The sequence below is a fragment of the Eumetopias jubatus genome, unplaced genomic scaffold, assembly GCF_037043125.1.
Source record: "Eumetopias jubatus isolate StellerSeaLion01/CBP00866 unplaced genomic scaffold, mEumJub1_p1.0 scaffold_16, whole genome shotgun sequence".
Classification (NCBI taxonomy): Eukaryota; Metazoa; Chordata; class Mammalia; order Carnivora; family Otariidae; genus Eumetopias; species Eumetopias jubatus.
In genome coordinates this window covers 21,677,891-21,698,331 of record NW_028274822.1, presented here as the reverse complement: position 1 = coordinate 21,698,331, position 20,441 = coordinate 21,677,891, and the positions used below count along the sequence as shown (strand labels likewise).

The window sequence follows — 20,441 nt, the reverse complement described above, 5'->3', positions numbered from 1 at the left end:
ATCAGCTGCTGGTTCAACTCAGAGTATTTTATTCTCCTTCCATTCTTTTGCTAAAAGCTGATTCGTGTAGAGAAATAGGCATGGCTTTACACAAAGGAAAATGGAGATAAATAAGAGTTATCCATCAATTCACAGGTAGATAAGAATTTGCTATTATCATGATTTGCAGACTGATAAATTATTTTTACACTAAAGGTAATTGGTAGAATTCTAGAGGAGAAAAAGAATAGCTTATGAGCTGTATTTTTTCAGCCCGTTATATTCTTTAAAGAAGGGGGAGTTGGGAAGTATTTGCAACTTGTTGTAGTCGGTGATGTCCAGATTTTGTCCATATTTGTTGGCTCAGAGTCTACAGTTTGTGTCGTTTTTCTCCTGCTTTGGACAATCTCCTGTCAGCAGAACCTGCTTGTGGGCGTCCTGTCTTAGAAGGCACCATCTTGTAAGATGGAGGAAAACATTCTTTTCAACAAGAATACTTTTTAAATTTTAAATATTAAGCATCTGGATATTAAGGCTTACTAACAGAACATTGTCTACATGAGTAGTATTTTATTTAATGATTCTGTGTTCAGGTTTATCCCTGGGTCCTTAAATCATGCCTCTGCTTCAGAGAATATGGCTGGGACTTCACACATGGAAGTAATAAAAATGAACAATAGACAGAAATATCTACCCAGAGTTCACATTTCCATTAATCACCTAAACTTACTTCCTGCTTACTTCTACTTAAAATATTTTTGTAAGACCTATATCTACTAAATGGTAATATTTGTGAACTATTAATGATGAATACTGATCAGTTAACCTATATTTACGTAGGAAAATTAAGTATTAGTGCTGGCCAGATCCAAAGCTGGAATAATTAACTAGCAAAAGTGGTTTTATTATTTCATTTATAAAATAATTAAAACAACCCTGCATAGCCTTCTTAAATGAATTTGGACCTTCCACAGGTGGATAATTCCTAATTTTTGAAATTATACTTAGAGAAATATATAGAGAAAGAGAGAGAAAACATACCAAAAAAAATTTTTTAAGTCAGTGAACCAGATGAAATGTTACATTATTAGCCACTCAGGCAGTGACATGCCCAAGGTTCTGAATAAATGGATTTTGCTGCTGTTTTTCAGTTAACTGTTTTGTTTAATATTATTTTAAGGTATCAAAAGTATATTTTGTAAATCAGTCCTTTTATAAAAGAAAACAAAAGAGTAAATTATTCCCCAGTCTCTCTGATCACACACTCTCCATGGATTTTTCTCAGATTTTCATATCAATAGTGAAATTAGATCTGTTTTCAGGCAAAAAAGTCATTCCCAAGAATTATTGTCAGTGGCTGAGTCTATTAATATTATTTGGGCAATTTTTCTTTTTCTTCATCTAACACCACTTAAAAGATTCTGTCACATATTATACTACTTGGTGCCTTATTCAGTCACAACTGGTATACAGTTGTTTAAACTGATAGGTTCTAAATTTTACATCAAACTCAAATCACTTGTAAAATTGACAGGAACTGACAACAGATAATTTAGTGGTTATAAATAAGATCTTTAAGTTCTTGCAAAGAAAGCATATCAGATTTACTGGCCATCAAAAGCTCTTTGTAAACAAAATCAGTCTTCTGCGTTGATGACCGTGTAGAAGAAAAATAACCCAGATTGGAGATCCTTCTAAGATTGATGAAAATAAGAGGAAAAGGCCATTCTGAATGTTCCCACTCTTAGCGCAGAGCAAATTATTTGAATACGTCTTACTGTGCCCACTGTTAGACCCATTTGCCCTTCCCCATGGTGAAGTGATCCCACTGTTACATCTATGACGGGAGCTGAATTTCTGTTGAGAGAAAATTCAACACCTTGGGTCAGAGTGAACCTTGCAAAGATGAATCCTAAATAGAAAAACAGGTCGAACTGAATTTACATATGAGAGAGGAGGAAAAGTTTTGATTATTTTAACAAAGTATCTCTGTAGACTTTTGTCACAATTACTTTTTCTTGGAATCTGATATATGTCCTGAAGTACATAAATGGGAAAACAAAAAGTCAGTTATATTTGAATCAGCCATGATCTGAGGAAAATATTTTCTCCCAAGTAACAGCAGTAGTAGTTTGAAAATGATAGACAATTTGCATTGAACTCTTTTTCCCTCTGTGTAGTTATAAATTGATTATATCTAGCATTTCTTATCTCTCTAATCTCAGCCTCCTCTGTAATTCCCTGTTTTTTGCAGCCCCTTATCTCTTGTTACACATCCCCATTTTTTCCTCTAGTCTCTTCCAGGCGCAAGTGGCCAATAATTTTGAAGGTAATCATGAGATTTTAGAGATTAACCACAGAGTTTAATTTTTAGGAAGGTCAGGTAGGATAGGGAAATTGTATGCGCTATGTGAAGTGAGTGCAGAGGACATAGAAATGCTGTGCCTTTTTTCCCCTTTTTTATTTTTCAAATTTTGGTAAGAACCCTTTCAGGGTGTGTGTGTGTGTGTGTAAAATGGTAAAATGAACTCTTATGAAGCCCTACCACTGTCTCTGTTCACAGAATTCCCATTTAATCCTCACTGCTATACTGTGAGATACAATTATTGTTCTCATCTTAGCAATGAAGAAGCTGAAGCTCAGAGAGGTTCAGTCAGTTGTCTATAGACCCACAGCTAGTTAGTAGCAAGGCCACGATTCAAACCCTGCTCTTAACCACAGAGTGTGATCATCCCGTGTATGTATACGGATGCACACGCAACCACACACTCATGTTTAACACAGATTTATAAGGTTGCTCTCTCTGCAGTTTGTGTCTGGATATCTTCCCAGTATCAGCTTTCCTTTTCTCATCTCTGTGCATAGTCCAAAGAACAAAGAATAAAACAGCTTTCACTCTGGGGTCATCGTGTTAGTGGGAAGTCACAGCACTGAGTATGTGATCCTGACAGTCGGTTATCTCGGGAAACACAGGGACGGTGCTAATTCCACTGCTTTAGTCAGCTCAGGCTGCTTATACAAAATGCCACAGACTGGGTGGATTAAACACCAGAAATCTACTTCTCACAGTTCTAGAGGCTGGAAGTCCTGGATCAAGGTCCAGCCGAGTTGGTTTCTGATGAGAGCGTGCTTCCTGGCTTGCAGACAGGTGTCTTCTTGCTGTGTGCTCACATGGCAGAGGGGCAGCTGGTTCTCTCATCTCTCTTCCCCTCAGATCAGGGCCCTACCCTTGTGACCTCATTTAGCCTTAATTACTTCCATAGGGCCTCGCACTGGGTGTTAGGAGTTCAGCGTGTGATTCTGGGGGGCAGAGGGGGAGCATGACGCAGTTCACAGCGTCCGCCTTCAAGAAGAAAGCTCTTCTCTCGCTCTCACTGATGATCTCCCCAGTGTTTCAGATAAGGAGGCAGAAGGCACTGCTTTGCCTAAGGTCACACAAATATAGCTGTGGGCAGAGGAGGACGCCAACATGTTTCTCTCTGACTCCCAGACTGTAGTCTGTCCATTGTAGACTGCGGCTATCTTTATGAAAAATGTGGCTCTCTGATTTTCTGTAATGAGCTTAAACCTTTTAGGGTCTCTCACAGAAGCATTTATAAAAGCCTCTGTTTGGGGCTGCAATGGAGGGTAGCCATGACTATAAAATATGACCAGTTCTCAGAATTGATTATCATCAGATCAAACTTCTAATCTTAAAGGATTGTTTTTATACCCTTATATTCCGTTTAACCCCCACATGTTGCTCTCCACTTTGAGGTGTCCGTGTGTAAAAAGTGGTCATTCTTAGCATGAGCACAAGTGTCCACAAGGTCATGTGTGTCGCCATGTCTGCCCATTGGGGCATGCAGAGTAGGGGTTAGGGCCATGTCGCAGGACCTGAAAGAGGGCAGGAGCCTTTATGAAATGATCTGTGTCATCGCTGAGATGAATCAGGAAGAAAATGCTTGCTTCAAGCACTCTCAAGTGTCTCTCCCTCTCCGTGGCCTGCAGAGGGGTGATCTAAAACACCAGGGCTACAAAGGAGATGGAAATTCCTAGGCCACTTTAGAGATCTAGATGCAGGTGGCCTGCTGAGAACTGCCCTCCCACCAGGAGGGAGAAGTACTCACTTCTGAAACATGGTAAAGGCTGATAATACCCTGGCTTTCCCATCAGCACTTGGTGTGTACTCCAAGAATGGTGGATTGGGCTCGGAGACCTCAAATTCTAGTGCCGTCTTGTCACTGTGACCTCCTGTGTGACTTTGGACATGTGACTGACCTCTCTCAGCATCCTCACCTGTCAAATGATGACGTTAGCCCAAAGGATCTTTTGTTTTCTTTCAAGATTTCAGATGATCGCACTAGAAGATTGGTGTTACGATAAAAAAAACTCAGACATAGCATCTTCACGCAATGTAGTACTTCACATTTTTAGCATTCCCAGCATGCATCAATCATTCTTCTGTGCACTGTTCGTGTGCTATCATATCCTCATAACATCCCTCCAGATAAAGAAAATGAGACACAGAGGTTCTCAAAACTTGTCCAAACACTCACAGTACACAAGAGGGTAGCCCGAGATACAGACCCCAGTTAAATAATTTGAGAGTCTCTGCCCTTAACCACTGTATAATTTCTGGAAATACAGTGAGTTAATTTGTTCCTACTTTGTTAGCAAGAAAGTAAAACCTAAATGGCATCACCATACATTCACCTAGTTTATAGCTCTTTGTCTTTCCTCAGTAGGGTATTCAGGCAAAGTACTTAACACTACACCTGCCATTTTACACCTCAGCGGGTTTAATCTCATGAATAAACAGAACGTTAATTGTTTCCAATTTCAAGGAAATAGGGTTTTCAAGGCAGTGTAGTCAAGCTTGGAATTTAGTTAATGTAATCCAGACTTTGCAGGGTTTGGATTACACCAGCCAGGGTGCTGTTTGCAAAATTGAAGCCTTTAGCACCTTTTGATGGGAGCTGTTTAATTGAAAATTAAAACCTATTTCTACCGTTATTGTGTGGAGTTTCAACTACTTTATTATTCAATTGCTGCTCCACCCCCTTGAAAGAGAGTTATTCTCACCTGTGCTTTTCTCAGCTCCAAAATTTTGCAATTCTAGAAATTATGATTATGGTATAAAAGTAGGGGTGAAAAATGAATAGTGTGCTTTTGATAAAGTGTTGAGGTGCTTCTCGCGTTCCCAGCAAGCAGTCAGGTAGTTGCTTAAATCAACCTCTTAGGAGCTTTTATGTTTCAATACGTAACTTTGAAAGAAAACACATACTCAGTACTCTTAAGAATTGATGCGATTCATGGCATAAAATTGTAAGTTTCTTAGACCCAAAAGATAGACATTTTTGTTAACAAGCCCTCAAAAAGATGTCTTAAACAAATTATTTTTGTAAGAACCACTCTGCCGCTGAATGTCTTTCTTTGCTGTAGACATTAGCCAAATACCAGGTTCCTGGCTTGATTTTTCTGCCCACTACTGTTAGACCCGGACTCTGCCTCCTCAGTTTTCTTTCCAAAACAGATGGCTCACCAATGCTTATGGAATAAAGTCAGTTCTTTGACATCAACACCCCAAATGCCCTTTTCTAGCCTCAAGACTAGTTCATCCCTCCACATATGTCACAGTCTATTAGCAGAAATATATAAATCTCTCTGGGAAAGGTTTTCCCAACCCCATGCTCTAACTGGTACTATCCTCTTCGCTTTAGCAGTACTTGCTCCCTTTCTATACCGAGTCAGGTCCTCATGTTCTAAGACTCCCTTTCCCATTCTGCTCTTTTCCAAGAAGTCTTTCTCACCTTTCCAGTCTTTCTGTCCTTCTGGATGTCCGTAACACCCAACTTATTCCTTGCTCTGTTCTTCATTTCTTACAGTTCGCTATTTATATTCCCAACCTCTGGGGCAGGTTGTAAATTCCTTGATGGCAGAGGACTGGTCTGTTTCACACTGTCATCCCCACCTCTCAGTCTCTAATTGAGAATCTGTCATATTGTAGTTGCCTGCTAAGTGTTTGTTGAACTGAATTATGACACATCTCTTTGAGGAAACAGTCACAGAGTAATCTGGAAATAACGACTTTACCATCTGATCAAAAGTATATTTGGAACCTAAAAGCAATAATGCCCAGGGCTATGGATACTGTGCATGTTACTAATCTTGGGGAAGATGAAAATGATGTGAAAATATGTTTCCACTAAGGCAAGAATATCTTGAATATTCATCTATTAAGTTAAAGCTAAACTGGAAAACAAGTTCTCTTTAATTCAGAAAATGGTGGTCACATTTGTAGATGATTCTGACCTCCTGTGCACTTTTCTTGATCTCTACCCTTCCTGTCATTTCTTGTTAGCAGAAAATTTATTTTTCTTGCATTTCCCTGGCTGCCTGTAATTCTGAGTACGGAAAGGAGAAAAATCAAAACTATGGGAGTTGATAAGATTTTGAAATTTCAAACATGAAGTATGAAAAGAATTGGACTCACTTTTGACAGCTTGCTGGTAACAATGTACCTAGCATTGTGCTGTGTGTGGTGAAGCATGAAAAAGAAGTACAGTTTCATGGTTCGGATTTCAAGAACCATGCAATGTAGTTGGGAGGAGTATATAAATACTTCCAGCCCAACATTAAAAATATGAAATGTGAAATTAAGTGGTACCATCTCATATGTATATCATCATTATAGGGTTTCAGATGGGCAATCTCTATTGGTAATAGAAGAAAAGACTCCTTAAACCCAAGACTGGACTTTTACTATATGAGTAGAACTTGATTCAACACACATGATTGCGGAGGGAAAGATTACTTGAACCTTTATGTAGAGAAATCCTAGAATTGGAAAATCAAGATGCCAAGAAGTTGCTCATAGAGTGAGGATTGCAAGATGCATTCAGGGGACAGTTAGGGTACCACTATGCTTTATTATGATAAAGAGAGGGAAAGAAAGAGAAATAAATTGGTGATGTTTTGCCCTTTCCCTCTATTCTAACACAACAGTTCTCTGGCTTTCCTACTTTTCAACACATTAAATATCTCTGTGCACACTGGTCACTGAAGATCAACATGCTCACCTCCAGAACCCCGCAAACCCCATTCACTTTTGGCTGCTGATGCCAATCATACCTTGCTTCTCGAGGGAGGGGGGGGTTGTGAAAGTGTGGGGCATTGGAGGAAAAGAAGATGTGGAATAGGAAGAGGGCCTAAGTATCTATTAATTCACCCACTAATGGTAAAATCATCATCATCAGAGTCAGACCTAGTCAGCTGCTTAAAATGAGTATACTTGTTAGTCTTACCGAGCCACAGTTTACTCACCTATAAAATGGAACTAAAAATGTCTGCCTTGTGGATTCATAATTAGTACTATTCTCATGCTACTTATTGCAACAGTCTCTTATAATTTATTCTTCAAATTCAGCCACAATACTTTTTCTAAAACACATATTTAATTGAGTCACTTTTCTGCATAAAATATCTGTAATGGACCTCTGGCTTCTGCAAGATAACTTACAGACTCTTTGGTAGAGCATATAGGAAGTTTTATTATTTCATGTCTGCCTGTCTTTCTGAGCTTACCCACCTCACTCTTTTCTACCTGATCTACTCATCTTTTAATTCTCAACTCAGATATCACCCTGAAAAGTCTTTGATCATTTTACTAGGCATAAATAGTCATCATCCTGTTTTTCCATTGTGGCACCTACTTATAATATTTTTAATACTTTTGGCCATATGATGTAGTTATTATTACTCAACATTTTCCCCCTCACTAATTTATGAGCCTTTGCAATAGTCATTTTATATCCCCAATACTTAGAACAGTGGGTCCATTCAATACATTTGTTGACTAGATGAATGGAGCATGTGCTGATACGTGAATGAAAAAATTTTGTGCTCCAACAGTGTCATTATTTACACATACAAGCAGCACAACTAGTGTGATCCTGACATTCTGGTGTTTTCATACTGTAGTTGCAACTTCCTGATGAACAGTCACTTGGAGAAGAAAGAGCTTTCATGCTTTTTGTTACTTCTCCTTGCACTGCTTGGTAACTTCACTCAGACACAAGCATATCTCACACTGCCTTTGGGATAAGCTTGTGGACCATCCAGGTATGGGAGACTTTCATGTTCATTCAGTGGCTTTTGAGAACAATTGTTCCTTCATAATCCATGAAAAATTCTTCCTCATCCTCCGTGTTTTAGTCTGGCGAATGAGCTAGCTCTTGAGAAGATCTAGTCATCCAGGAGAAGGTCCATGTTTAGAGAAATAGGAGGCTTTTTAGATTTTGATAAAAACAAGGCTGCACCTAAAAGTGATGCCTTAGACCCACATACTAGCCATTATTCCAGATATGCTATTGAAAAGAATGCATACAAAGACAGAGGAGAAAATTCCACAATCACCATATCATTCATATATATGTATGTATTTTTTTTTCTTTTCTTCTCATTGGCTGACATCTATTATCCTGTTCAGGAATCCAGATACCAGTGAGTCTGGCTTAGCACTGCTTTACTCTCGTGCTTGCAAAGGAAGAAGAATGCAATGTTTGCAAACTTTTTTCCTCCCTTAGAATATTCCCCAGGCACCTCTTCTTCACCTGTCAATTGCCACACTGCAAAAAAACTTCAGGAAGTCAGGACCCAAAATCAAACTGATATGTCAACCAAGGGACAGGAATTAGGGGTTCGTTTATTGAAATTGTTTATGTCTAGATGACTATAATTTCCATTTTGCCCAGGAGTGTCCTGATTAATACCCAGATCCAGGCAAAAGTGATAATAGCACCCTCTTTCATTCTTAAAGTGGCCTGGTTTTCATAATTATATGGTCACCCAATTCATGACATTTGTATGTGGAAAAATAATCTCAGATTTTAGATTGATTTCTAAGGATTTTAAAAATGAATTTGCTTTTAATCATAGTCTATTCTGTCCATATTTTATTGCATAAAGTCAGAAGTTGGAACTCCAAAAAAAAGTGCTTCTCATGGTCAAGGAAAAGATGGATAATCACATATTTGGTTCTCTTACGTTGTTTCTAACTCGTAGCAGGTCACCAAAGAACATTCCCATTCTTGAAAATTACTGCTCTTAGACTTGCCACAGGTGACAAATATAAGGATACGTTTTGAAGGAAGGCAGAAAAGATTTGTTGAGCACCACGTCTCAATATGTGGCAGGCATGTTAGCTTTTCTTACATATGAAGTAGTAACATTCTAGTTTCTTTCAATCAATGAGCTTTCTTTCATATGTACTTGGAAACAATGTGTTAAGGAGAGCTCATTAATTCTTTTCCATTAATATATGTTTGAAATATCCTAGGCATGAGTTATGATTTCACTTCCTGGCTTTTAGATATCCTGATGCCTTTGTTCAAAGTCAGCAGTATTATCAACTGTGTGATAAATTGATCTCTTAGACACTTCTGCAGCCTCTGAAAAATCATCTCCTTCAAAATAGAGCTCCATATGATCTGTGTATTGGACCGTAAAACTGTATTCAGGTGTCATTAATAGATATCCTTTATCCACTGGTACACAGGACACAAAATCAATTCAATTTCCATCATTATCACCAGAATTATTTTCAGAGAACCAATTCTAAGATCAAGAAGATACCTCAGTGCTCTGCATTCTTGGGAGAACGTATATTGAACATTTGTTAGATGACCAATCTGTTCATTCGATTTAGATTATGGACCATATGTTTTTCTTAGGATTGATTGTGTGGGTGCCATTCTTAAGGACCTTCTCTTATCACCACTCAGGGAAGATGGATTAAAGAATAGATCAGAACTACCACATCCAGTTTTCTCCATGTCCTCTGCACATTAATTTTCCATTAACTCCTCCCTGAACTTATAAATATCTACTCAGAAAAACTAGGCTCTAGAAATCCCAATTGAATTAATCTTTGTTAGCTGCTGATAAAATTTTTTATCATGGAAAATATTCTCCATCTGCCCATGACTGCTAAAAGTAGGGACTTAATGTAAACATTAATGTTTCATTTTATACAAACATACACACAGACACACACCACAATAAAAATATAAAAACAATATTTAAAGTGATATGTAAGAACAAGAACAGAGAAAATAGCTTGTATAATAATTATAACTTAAACTCTTGTTCACATTAATAACATGTCATTGAGCATTGTAACTCACATTAGTCATTCATGAAGCCTTGAGAACACTGTATACATGTCACTTTGGTAAACACCAAGGAATATCACAATAAGCACACTTCCTACAGGAAGTCATATTACCTCTGCCCACTTTTCCCCTCAATCCAGAGAGCAAATGGCAGGGGAAATCATGGAGTCTTTAACTTTTGCCCAAGGGAGCATATGTCTCTTGCCAAAAAAAAAACCCCATAAAAGATGAAAAGAAGTCTCCTAGTGATCTATCCTTTATCCTTTAGAGAAAATATAAAAGTTTACTCTTTAAATGACTTCATACTTTATAATACTGTAAAAATGCAAATAAGGGAAGGGACATGAAATTTCTGGTTTGGACTTACCTAATAGGTGCCTATATAAAATAAATTTAGAAATATATAATTTTAATAACTCCTAAAATAGTTATAACTTCCTCTTTTCAAAGTTAACCATGCACTCATTTGTTTTACTGTTCTTTCTGAAAGTACCATTTCCTGGTTTCAAAACCTAAGAAAAAGTAGAAAATATCTGTTTTAATTATCAAAATTTCTGGAAGAAGTGATTTTTGGATGAAATTATCTGGATAAAATACCTAGTTGGTTATATGATATATGAATTCATTACTCTTTAGCATCTTGATTCCTTTCCTCACCCTCATTTCTATTACTAAGAAAATATGGGTACAGAATAACACAAGAATTCTTCATTTTCTGAAGAATATAATATTTTATTCATAAAGTACATTCTGATTACTGTGTCACATAGAGTTGTGATACTACTAATTCTATAAAAGAGAAAAAAAAAAGAAAAACTGCCCATTTCCAATTTTTTTGAACCATATTGAGCATTATTATTTGAATACAAAAAAGCCGGTATACATTGAAATGTATTACATTATTTCTACAAATGTTATATGTAAATTTCATATATTTATTGGGAATTTTTAATTTGAAAAATGTTAGAGATTTAGTGTAGTATGCAAAAAAATCAGGAGTTTTAAGCTAAATATAACTGTAGAACACATAAGACTGAAAATAATACATTATTTTTATTTGCATGTAGTTCTTTCAGCAATACTAGACAAATAAAAAAACATTTGTAATTAAACCTAATAGTGATTTTATAGCAAAAGATGGGTTAACTTGTTCTTAAATCTTTAAAGTCAGCACAAATTAAAAACCATCTGCAGTTGGTGTTTAGATCTTATATAGGATCGGGATATAGTGAACCAACTTGATCTGTCATGGCAGGATCCTCACCTAATACATGCTTTTATATTATCATTTCCCTGAAGATCTAGGACTGTGCCTTGCATTTAGCAGACGCTTAATAAATTTTGAATGAATTATTACCAATTTTATGCTCCACTAATAAAACAAAGACCTCCGGGATCAGATAGTACTTTATACTTTTACATCAACTGACTTTCCATCTTGCAGAATCACATTCATCTTGTTTCCCTAGATCAGTGCTTATGAAATTAACCAAGTTAACTAAACACATTCAATATTTGATCCACATCAAAAAGCCCTTAAAAATGCTTTGAAGGGCAAGCAATGACACTCAGTGTCCTCTTTGGTCTTCAGTGTCCCCTCATGTGACAACTTTGTGGTTCTTGCCTTAGAGCAAAGGGAGAGTCTTTTTTGTTTGTTTGTTTTAGCTTATTATTTTCCCCACAAAGGAAGCTTTTCTGGAAGTTAAAAGACATATTTTAGAGCATAGAAACATACCAGCACACAAATTTTATTCTCATGCCTTTAAGATGAAGAGATCTCCAGACTCACCAATATCCCAGAAAGGAGTTTTGTGTTTCCTTACTGAAGTGGTTCAAGGACTCCAAATTACCATAAATCCAATCTTGCTTGCTGATGATATCAAGTTTTTTTGAAGTACTTTCTGTTAAGAGTTACTTAATTTTCTTTTGTGGTATCAATCTAATTATAACCAACAAAAGTTAAGCAGTGTCAATACACTAGATTGTGTGGGTAGAATGTTCAAGTTTTAAGCTGCCCTCTCTTAGGTAGAAAGCATTTCCAGACTTCCTTTATCTGACATAGAGCTCTAACCATATGACATCTGATTTTCTCCTACCTATTGAAAGTCACAGTGTAATCAATAGCCTTACTAAATCCAGGCGGTGCTCTACCCATAGAGCTTTATTTCTGAGTAATATATGGATGTGCTTGTGGGCTTGTTTTTGCATCTTCCCACAAACTAGCTGGGAGAAGGAGAAACTTCATTAAAAAGACATTTGTCAGGATGCTAAAGGAAAAGGAAAATCCTCCGCAGACTATTTACCTAATTTCCAACCAATACAGGATTACTCCCACCAGGAATCATTTATTGCTTTACTGTCCTAAGTGATGGAACTGTTAGCGTCTCTTTTGGCTGACTGCTTTGCAATCTAGCCGCTTTCAGATGTGAGAAAAGCTATCTTAATATTCATACAGAACTTCCGGCTCACTTCATTTCTTCCAACATTGATCTTACAATGTCCCATGGGCAAAGCTTATCCTCTGTTCATTGAAACCCCAAATGTGCCAGAGTCACACAAGCAAGGTATTTGGGAAAAGGCTTGTCCACATTTTAGTCAGCCCACCAAAGTGCTCACATTTGCTGCTTATTTCATTTACTTCTCTCCTGCCTTTCCCCATGGGGAGCGTCCATCCTAATACCTGCTTTATAGACCCACAGTCACTGGCCAGCAGATTTTTAAATCTACCAGTTTATGCTGAAAACAGAAGATGATGTGATTAGATTAATGTATGCATTGCTTGTTGGAAGCTTGACATCCTAACTTCAGCTCTGGCTTTATATGAGAAGAATTTCTAAAATTCCAAATGTATGGTCTGTTAACAAGATTTAAGTTTTTCCATCACAACTGTTTTGCAAATAAAATGATGAAATCTTGGGAAAGCGTCAGCAAGAGGAGTGTTTGGGATGCCGAACAATGTCACAAGAGCAGGACTTGAAATTCTTAAAGAAACAGATAAATAGGGGTGCCTGGGTGGCTCACTCAGTTAAGAGTCTGCCTTTGGCTTAGGTCATGATCCCAGAGTCCTGGGATGGAGCCCCCCATTGAGCCCCACATGGAGCCCTGCATGGAGCCCCACATTGGGCTCTGCACTCAGCGGGTGGTCTACTGAGGATTCTCTCTCTCCCTCTGCCCCTCCTGCTTGTGCTCTCTCTGTCTCTGTCTCTCTCTCTCTCTCTCTCTTAAATAAAAATCTTTAAAAAGAAGACGAAAAATAAAATCTATGCATGTGAGCAAATGACCTATGTTATTGTGGCTGACTGCCTCAGTTGGCTTCCTCTACATCATCCACTGATTGTAACTGCTTTCAGAAATAACTCTCTGAAGTGAATAAATGGAACATTAGCTGAATTCTTGTATGTGTTTGCATATAAATTCAACTCCCAAATGTGTTCCTATAAATTGTCAACCCAATAGATATTCTAGAATTCAAAACCTATTAAAATAATTACAGGTCTACAAGTGTGCCAATAGAAAAAAGTATTACCTGTGGTGAAACACCATTAGTTAAAGTTGGCTGATGGTACAATTCTGGTTATTTCCTGGCTCAATGCTCTTAAAGACTGCTTTTACAACTGTTGCACACCTACTGGAAAGCAGTGTTTCCAGTAAGGTGATACTAAAGAAGTTTTCTTCCTTCCCTGCTTTGTTTGTAAGAAATATTCAGAACAGGTATGTGTGTGGTACCATAACCCCATTCTTTACTCCCTATCTACTACCTCATTCCCGGCACCTATTTGGCACATACCACGAGGATTGCTCAATACCCATTTATAAGACAAAATGTAAAGTAATAATGCTAATTTGCCACAAAGTCATGTCAGATGAATGGATTTCTTATAGCATGAAGGAGGGGGGCTCTACCTCTCTAGGAGCCATGACTAGCACCCTTTCTGTTCTGAGATGTTCAGGAAAGTAATATTGAGATTCATACCCTTGCTGTACCTTCTGGGAACGCTTTTTGCAAGAAGATAGGAAAACAAAACAAAACAAAACAAAACAAAACGAAGAGGGCGGACGACTTTTCAGAGAGGAATTGAACTTAGCTTGTTTAAAAGAGTATCTATTCATTACAGATTTTTCTCACACATAAAAAATAACATTTCCTCACAAAGTATACTGGAATTAATATTCTTAACCTTTCTCTGAGGTGGCCAAAATACCTTGTTCAATTGTTTGTGTGTTTTAAAATATTTATTATTTCTGTCTATTTTCTTTCATTGTGCATTCATATACTCCATCCCTAATATTCTTATGTTTTTCCAACAAACAGGTCGTCATGGAGATGGAGGTTATTGGCCAGTTGATACTAATTTGATTGATAGAAGCACTCTCAATGGTAAGTCGATCAATTAGGTCTATTGCATTAGTTATATTAATTAAATGGTTAATTCTAGAGTGTCTGGGGAATATTTTTTTTTACTTACTGAAAGTGTTAAGAACCCCAGACCTCAGTTTTAGTGGAGATAATAGAAAGATGAAATTATTAGCAAACCTGTAGCATATTCTACCAGCAGACAATGCCAATGAGAGTCAACAAGTGCACAAAACAGATTAGTTAGAAAAGCTGAGAAAAATCACCTTGTAAGTGATGCAGGGTTGTTAACAATAGAATATCTAGATTTTGAAGTGTTATATATATTTAAAATGTTTCCAAAAAATTTAATATTATTAGAGAGAGGTGATATCAAGGGAGTTTGAACTAAACCCACTCAGTTTCTTAAAATGAAGTCACTGGGACCTTTTGCCTGGAGAGTTTACTCTTCAGAATCCTCTAGCACCTTATTGCTAATTTTTCTTCACGCTTTCAAGATTAAACATTTATTTCTGCACATTCTAATGGACCATTCACATGCTTTGGGGTTGAGCAGACAGAGGTAATATCTGAACTGCACAGAAGAAGCAGGTTGGTGTTGGGAGCTGTCTTCTGGGATCTTGTCCTCAGTTTTGCTGAAACAGAAACTGTGGGAGAATGGAATAATACTAGCCAAACTCTCAAGGGACTGATGTATATATGCTAAATTCCTTTTATAGATTTTTTAAAAACTGCTCCAGTTGCTGTTGTTTGGTTTGGTTTACTATAAATATAGTCTATATATTCAAAATATAAATATGAATGCTTGTGTACCCATCAGCAAGGTTAAGATATAAAATATTCAACATACAATTGAAATCTCTTATATGTCTCTGACTTAACACATGCTCGCCACCATTTCCTTCATTCCTCATTGATGTAATCATTCTCCCAAATGTGGTGTTTACTGTATAGATACATATCCCTAAATGTTATATTATTATACATGTTTATCACTTTATAGAAATGACATCATACTACATGTATCTTGTTGCAACTTGCATTCATATTTAATTTTGTTTTTAAGATTTACCCATGTATTTACAAATACCTCTTCTTCATTTATCTTTACTGCTGTAGAGTGTTTTATTTTATGAAAATAACACAATATATGTATATAACCATTTTAGCAGGTTTTCATGAGAAATTTGATTACTGAATAGATATTCATTTGGGTGGTCTCCTATTAAAAAATCCATATGGGGGGCACCTGGGTGGCTCAGTCGTTAAGCATCTGCCTTCGGCTCAGGTCATGATCGAGCCCCTCATCGGGCTCCCTGCTCAGCAGGAAGCCTGCTTCTTCCTCTCCCACTCCCCCTGCTTGTGTTCCCTCTCTCACTGTGCCTCTCTCTGTCAAATAAATAAACAAAATCTTTAAAAAACGTCCATATGGGAAGCTAAAATTGCAATCTAAAAATTGCTTGCTGGATGAGAAATTAGAATAAGGGCGTGAGTTACATGATTATTTCCTATTATAGGCTATAATAACCTAATGTATCTATTTTCTCAAAGAGGACATATGTGTCTGTGGAGTAGACCAGATGCTCCAGTTAAAGACTCAGTATCTCCTCTGGCCAGTGGTGGACTCAGGAACATATCTTTACCTATTGACTCTTCTTTTGTAATTGCCAAGCATGCCCTCCTCTGCTAATAATGCATTTACTTAACCAGTATATTAAAATAAAATAAGTATAATTTCTTACATTTAAGCTTCCTTAATATATTCCAGTCAGACCTATCTAAGGTTATATCCAGAATGCTCTTTCCAGATTACTACAATCCTCACCACTTCCTATTGTCTTGTACACAGATCCTCTTCCCTCATTAAGTAACACTATTGTCTCCTATAGGTATTTCAGGTTTAGACACCTGCCATAGCTAGTACCTGGCTCTGGTAGTTTCCAGGCTCCCATACACACAAGGGACACTGTAGGGAGCTCAGAGCAGGAAGATGAGAGGAGGGATATGTTGAGACTGAAAATAGACCAAGGGTGTACTCCTTAAATAAGTTTAGATAATGGTGGTTCCCTTCCCAAAAGCGTGCAGGTTTTATCAACTCATTCTTTTGCCTCAAATTTTATCTTGAGTCTCAAAAATATGCCAAACGCACTTCATGCATTCAAGCAGTCAGTTAAGAAATGCTACTAAGCCCTCACTGTGTGCCGGGAGCTCATTATGAGCTATGCCCACATATTGAAAACTATAACCCCACAGGAACAACAAACGAAGAGGGAGAATTACCCAGGTGGACAAGACAGAGAAATACACTCCAGGAAGATGAAAGAGAGTGAAACAAATCCCAGGGATGTGAGGGAGGGTAAAAGAAGGTCATTGTTGAAATTGTGTGGGGAAACAACATGGTGGTATTTTTCACCCTGAGATAGGGAGATTCTAGGTTTAGAGTCCATGCCAGGAATTAACATCATCCCCTTTCAAATCATCCTGCAAAGCTGATTTTCAGATTCTGTTCTATAGAGAGTTTCAAATTGGAATTCATCCACAGCTAAGGGCATGACTATCTATACTGGCATATGATGGTGTTTTTTGAAGAGAGAGTGCCAGGAAATTGAGAGTCAGCATGGATGATTGAGAAGGAACAATTGTCCCTTCACCATTCCTCCTCTCTACTAAGCCATGGTCATGTGTGTTAAAGGTGGAGCAGATGTAAGCCTCAGACACAGAACCATGTATTCCCTTAAACTGCACATCCTAAGGAGCTTTCATTTTGGATAAAACTGCCAAATTTAGCAACTCAAAATACAGGAGGCCCACTAAATTTCAATCATTTCTAATTGCTTCTAAATATGAGATAAAGGAAAATATTGCAAAGAATTTCTATCTCAATGTACATATGCATCTCAAGGTACATAATTATAGGCAACTAGAAATACTTGAAATTTAACTGAGTCCCCTGTATTTTTAATTACTAAATCTAGCAGTCCTAATTTTGGATCAAGTTTAAAAGTTTGGTATTAACTAATTTAACTTGCCCTTCAAAAAAAGTGAGGTTTCTGGAAAGAAACCCCACACTAAATTGGACGCAAACAGGTAAGTCAACAAGAACTTTACACAGGAGTCAGACCTCAGATGAAGAGAATGACAGTGACAGTAATTGAGGGAAATGCATGTCCTTTTTTTTTTTTTTGCCATTGAAGATTCCTCATGAGAAAGATAATTGTAATTAAACTGAGTCTAATATATATTATCTCACCAGAGAAAGTCATGGAGATAAAATAGAGGAATGGCAGCCAGTGACTGCCACTGCGAGAGAGGCAGCAGAGGGCAAACTCAATCTGTTTCCCATTCTATTTTGCTAACCCATAAATGATGGTAAATATGTAATTTAACTTTAGCTTGGGTTATTATAGGCCAATCAGCTAAGGCATCTTGAAATACCCTACCTTCCTAATTAAAGTTCTGCTAATGTCTTAAGCGTTAAGAAGGGGGTATAATTTCTAAATTGATGTACAAATGAAGCCTTGACTGATAAAACTGCAACCCACCCAACCTAGGCTGCATCAACAAAAACATTTTAAAATCTGAGTTTTTGAACCTCATAACCAAGGAAAATTTCATACAGCTCCTCTTAGGGTGACAGAATTATAAAGTTTTCCTGTCTCTCCCTACACGTCCTGGATTCATCCTTCAAATAATTGTAATAGACTAATGGCTTATTGTCAGGATACTCAAGCTAGTTGCAAATAAATTTAGACCTCACTAATCACTTATTCTTTCTTACAGAATGCCACTTTTTTAAAAATGTACTCTTGGAATTCAAGTAAAGAAAAACAAAGCTATAGTTCATGTTTACTCTTGTAGTTGGAAGCCCTTAATTAAATTGAGGAAAATGAAGAGGCATTCTAAATTATTTTCTGATGGCAGGTAGAATCAAAGCTAATATGTACTGATATGCTAATATTTTACTTTTATGATGCATTCAATTTTATGGTCCACATTCTTAAAGCAGGAAAATCTTCAACTTCTGAAATGTGATTTCCTAGTTTATATTTGTATGAATAAGAACAACAGTGACAATTACTTCAGTCCTGCTTTTCTCATTGGGGAAGATAAATCACCAATTGCTTTTTGTCAGTGGTTCTTCCTGTAATTTGTGAAATTAGCAATCTTGGCTAAGAGATCTATGATCCCTCCAAATATGTTGCTATATTGATTTCAACCTTTAGAAACCAAATTAAGTTTGATAGGTATTGATGCTTTGGTGAAATATTGTTAAAAAGTCAATATTATTAATTTTTAAATATTCAGAGTCATATTAGGTGTTCTGTAAAACATGACTTACACTGTGTGTTTAGGAGAAAAGACCATGATTTGCCCCCTACTTTTTTTTCAGTTTTTTTTAAAGATTTTATTTTATTTATTTGACAGAGAGAGAGAGAGCACAAGTAAGCAGAGAGGCAGGCAGAGGGAGAGGGAGAAGCAGGCTCTCTGCTGAGCAGGGAGCCCGACGCAGGGCTCGATCCCAGGACCCCAGGATCATGACCTGAGCCGAAGGCAGCCGCTTAACTGACTGAGCCACCCAGGCACCCCTTTTTTTTTCAATTTAATTTACTTTTATTATGTTAGTCCCCATACAACACATCATTAGTTTTTGATGCAGTGATCCATGATTCATTGTTTTCGTATAACACCTAGTGCTCCATGCAGTACGTGCCCTCCTTAATACCCATCACCAGGCTAACCCATCCCCCTACCCCCCTCCCCTCCAAAACCCTCAGTCTGTTTTTCAGAGTCCATAGTCTTTCATGGTTCATCTCCCCCACCCTCCCCAATTTCTACTTTTGAAAAATTTTGTTTTATTATTTTCAGAACTCAATAACATTTTAGCTAATCTAAATAGAGTCTGCATTAAAGCTCTTCCATATTTGCATGAAATGATCATTCTGAGGTTGGCGAGCTGTTATAAGATATTGAACAAACACCTTAATGTCAAGAGAAAGGTCCAGAAATAAAACTTTATGTTGTTTCCCTGATAGAAAGTAAGTGGAGTGGTCCAGGGTCTCAAGTTCTAGTCTACAAGAGGCTCTGCCTACCTACCATCCAGCCATTATCTATGGCAAATGATTTTAAGGATCCCAGACTAAACCCAAGCCCCAGGTTCTAGAATGACTTTGCCAGGAATTAGGACTATATGAATCAAGTCGCTTAAAGATTTGGGATCTCAGTTTTTCATCTGAACATAGAAAGTGTTAAGCTAGATCAGGGTTTCTCAACTTCAGAACTATTGCCATTTGAGACTGGATAATTCTTTGTTGTGGGGCCTGTCCTATGCAATGTAGGATCGCTGGCCAGGAGTATTTCCCCTCTACCATGTTGTAACAACCAAAAATGTCTCTAAGCTTTGCCAAATTCTCCCCTTGAGGAGCAAAATCTCCCCAGTTAAAAACCCCTCATCTAGATCACCATCCCCCAAATGTTGTCCCAAGGTAAACAGGTCCCATGAGAAGGTCTGAGGAAAAAAGTGTCCTTTTGTCAAATAATATTGGGCCACTCATGTCTCTTTTGCCAGATCCTCTCCTTCTACCTGAATACTAAAGGTATTAGTCTTGAAACAGATTCCTGCTGACTACACTCTTGACTTGGTGACGTCATCCACTCCCATCTATGTGCCAACTCCCAAATTTATATCTCTAACACACACCTCTAGCTGCCTCTTTATAATTTAGCATAAGATCTCAACCCTAACATAGTCAAGACTGAGCTCTTGTTCTTCTTTCACTGGTCTTTCACCCTCTCCCTCACCTCAGACATAGGACTATGGCTTAAGTCTGAACCTGACACTTCCTTTTTTCCCTCCCCCACTTGCAGTCTGCTTTGTATTGTGTATTGTGTACCTCTCTATTTGCTTGACTGCCTGGCCACCAACTCAGTTGAAGCTATCACTGTGTCTCCTGGAG

At 37.5% G+C, this 20,441-nt stretch overlaps 1 protein-coding gene across 1 annotated transcript in view; it reads left to right on the top strand.

The window, feature by feature from the left end:
• DCC (DCC netrin 1 receptor) overlaps nucleotides 1-20,441 on the top strand; it is a 750,254-nt gene that overhangs the window by 650,569 nt on the left and 79,244 nt on the right. The window contains exon 22 of the mRNA XM_088019394.1: nucleotides 14,446-14,511. Within this exon, the coding sequence (XP_087875520.1) occupies nucleotides 14,446-14,511 (66 nt within the window). The remainder of the gene's footprint in view (nucleotides 1-14,445; nucleotides 14,512-20,441) is intronic.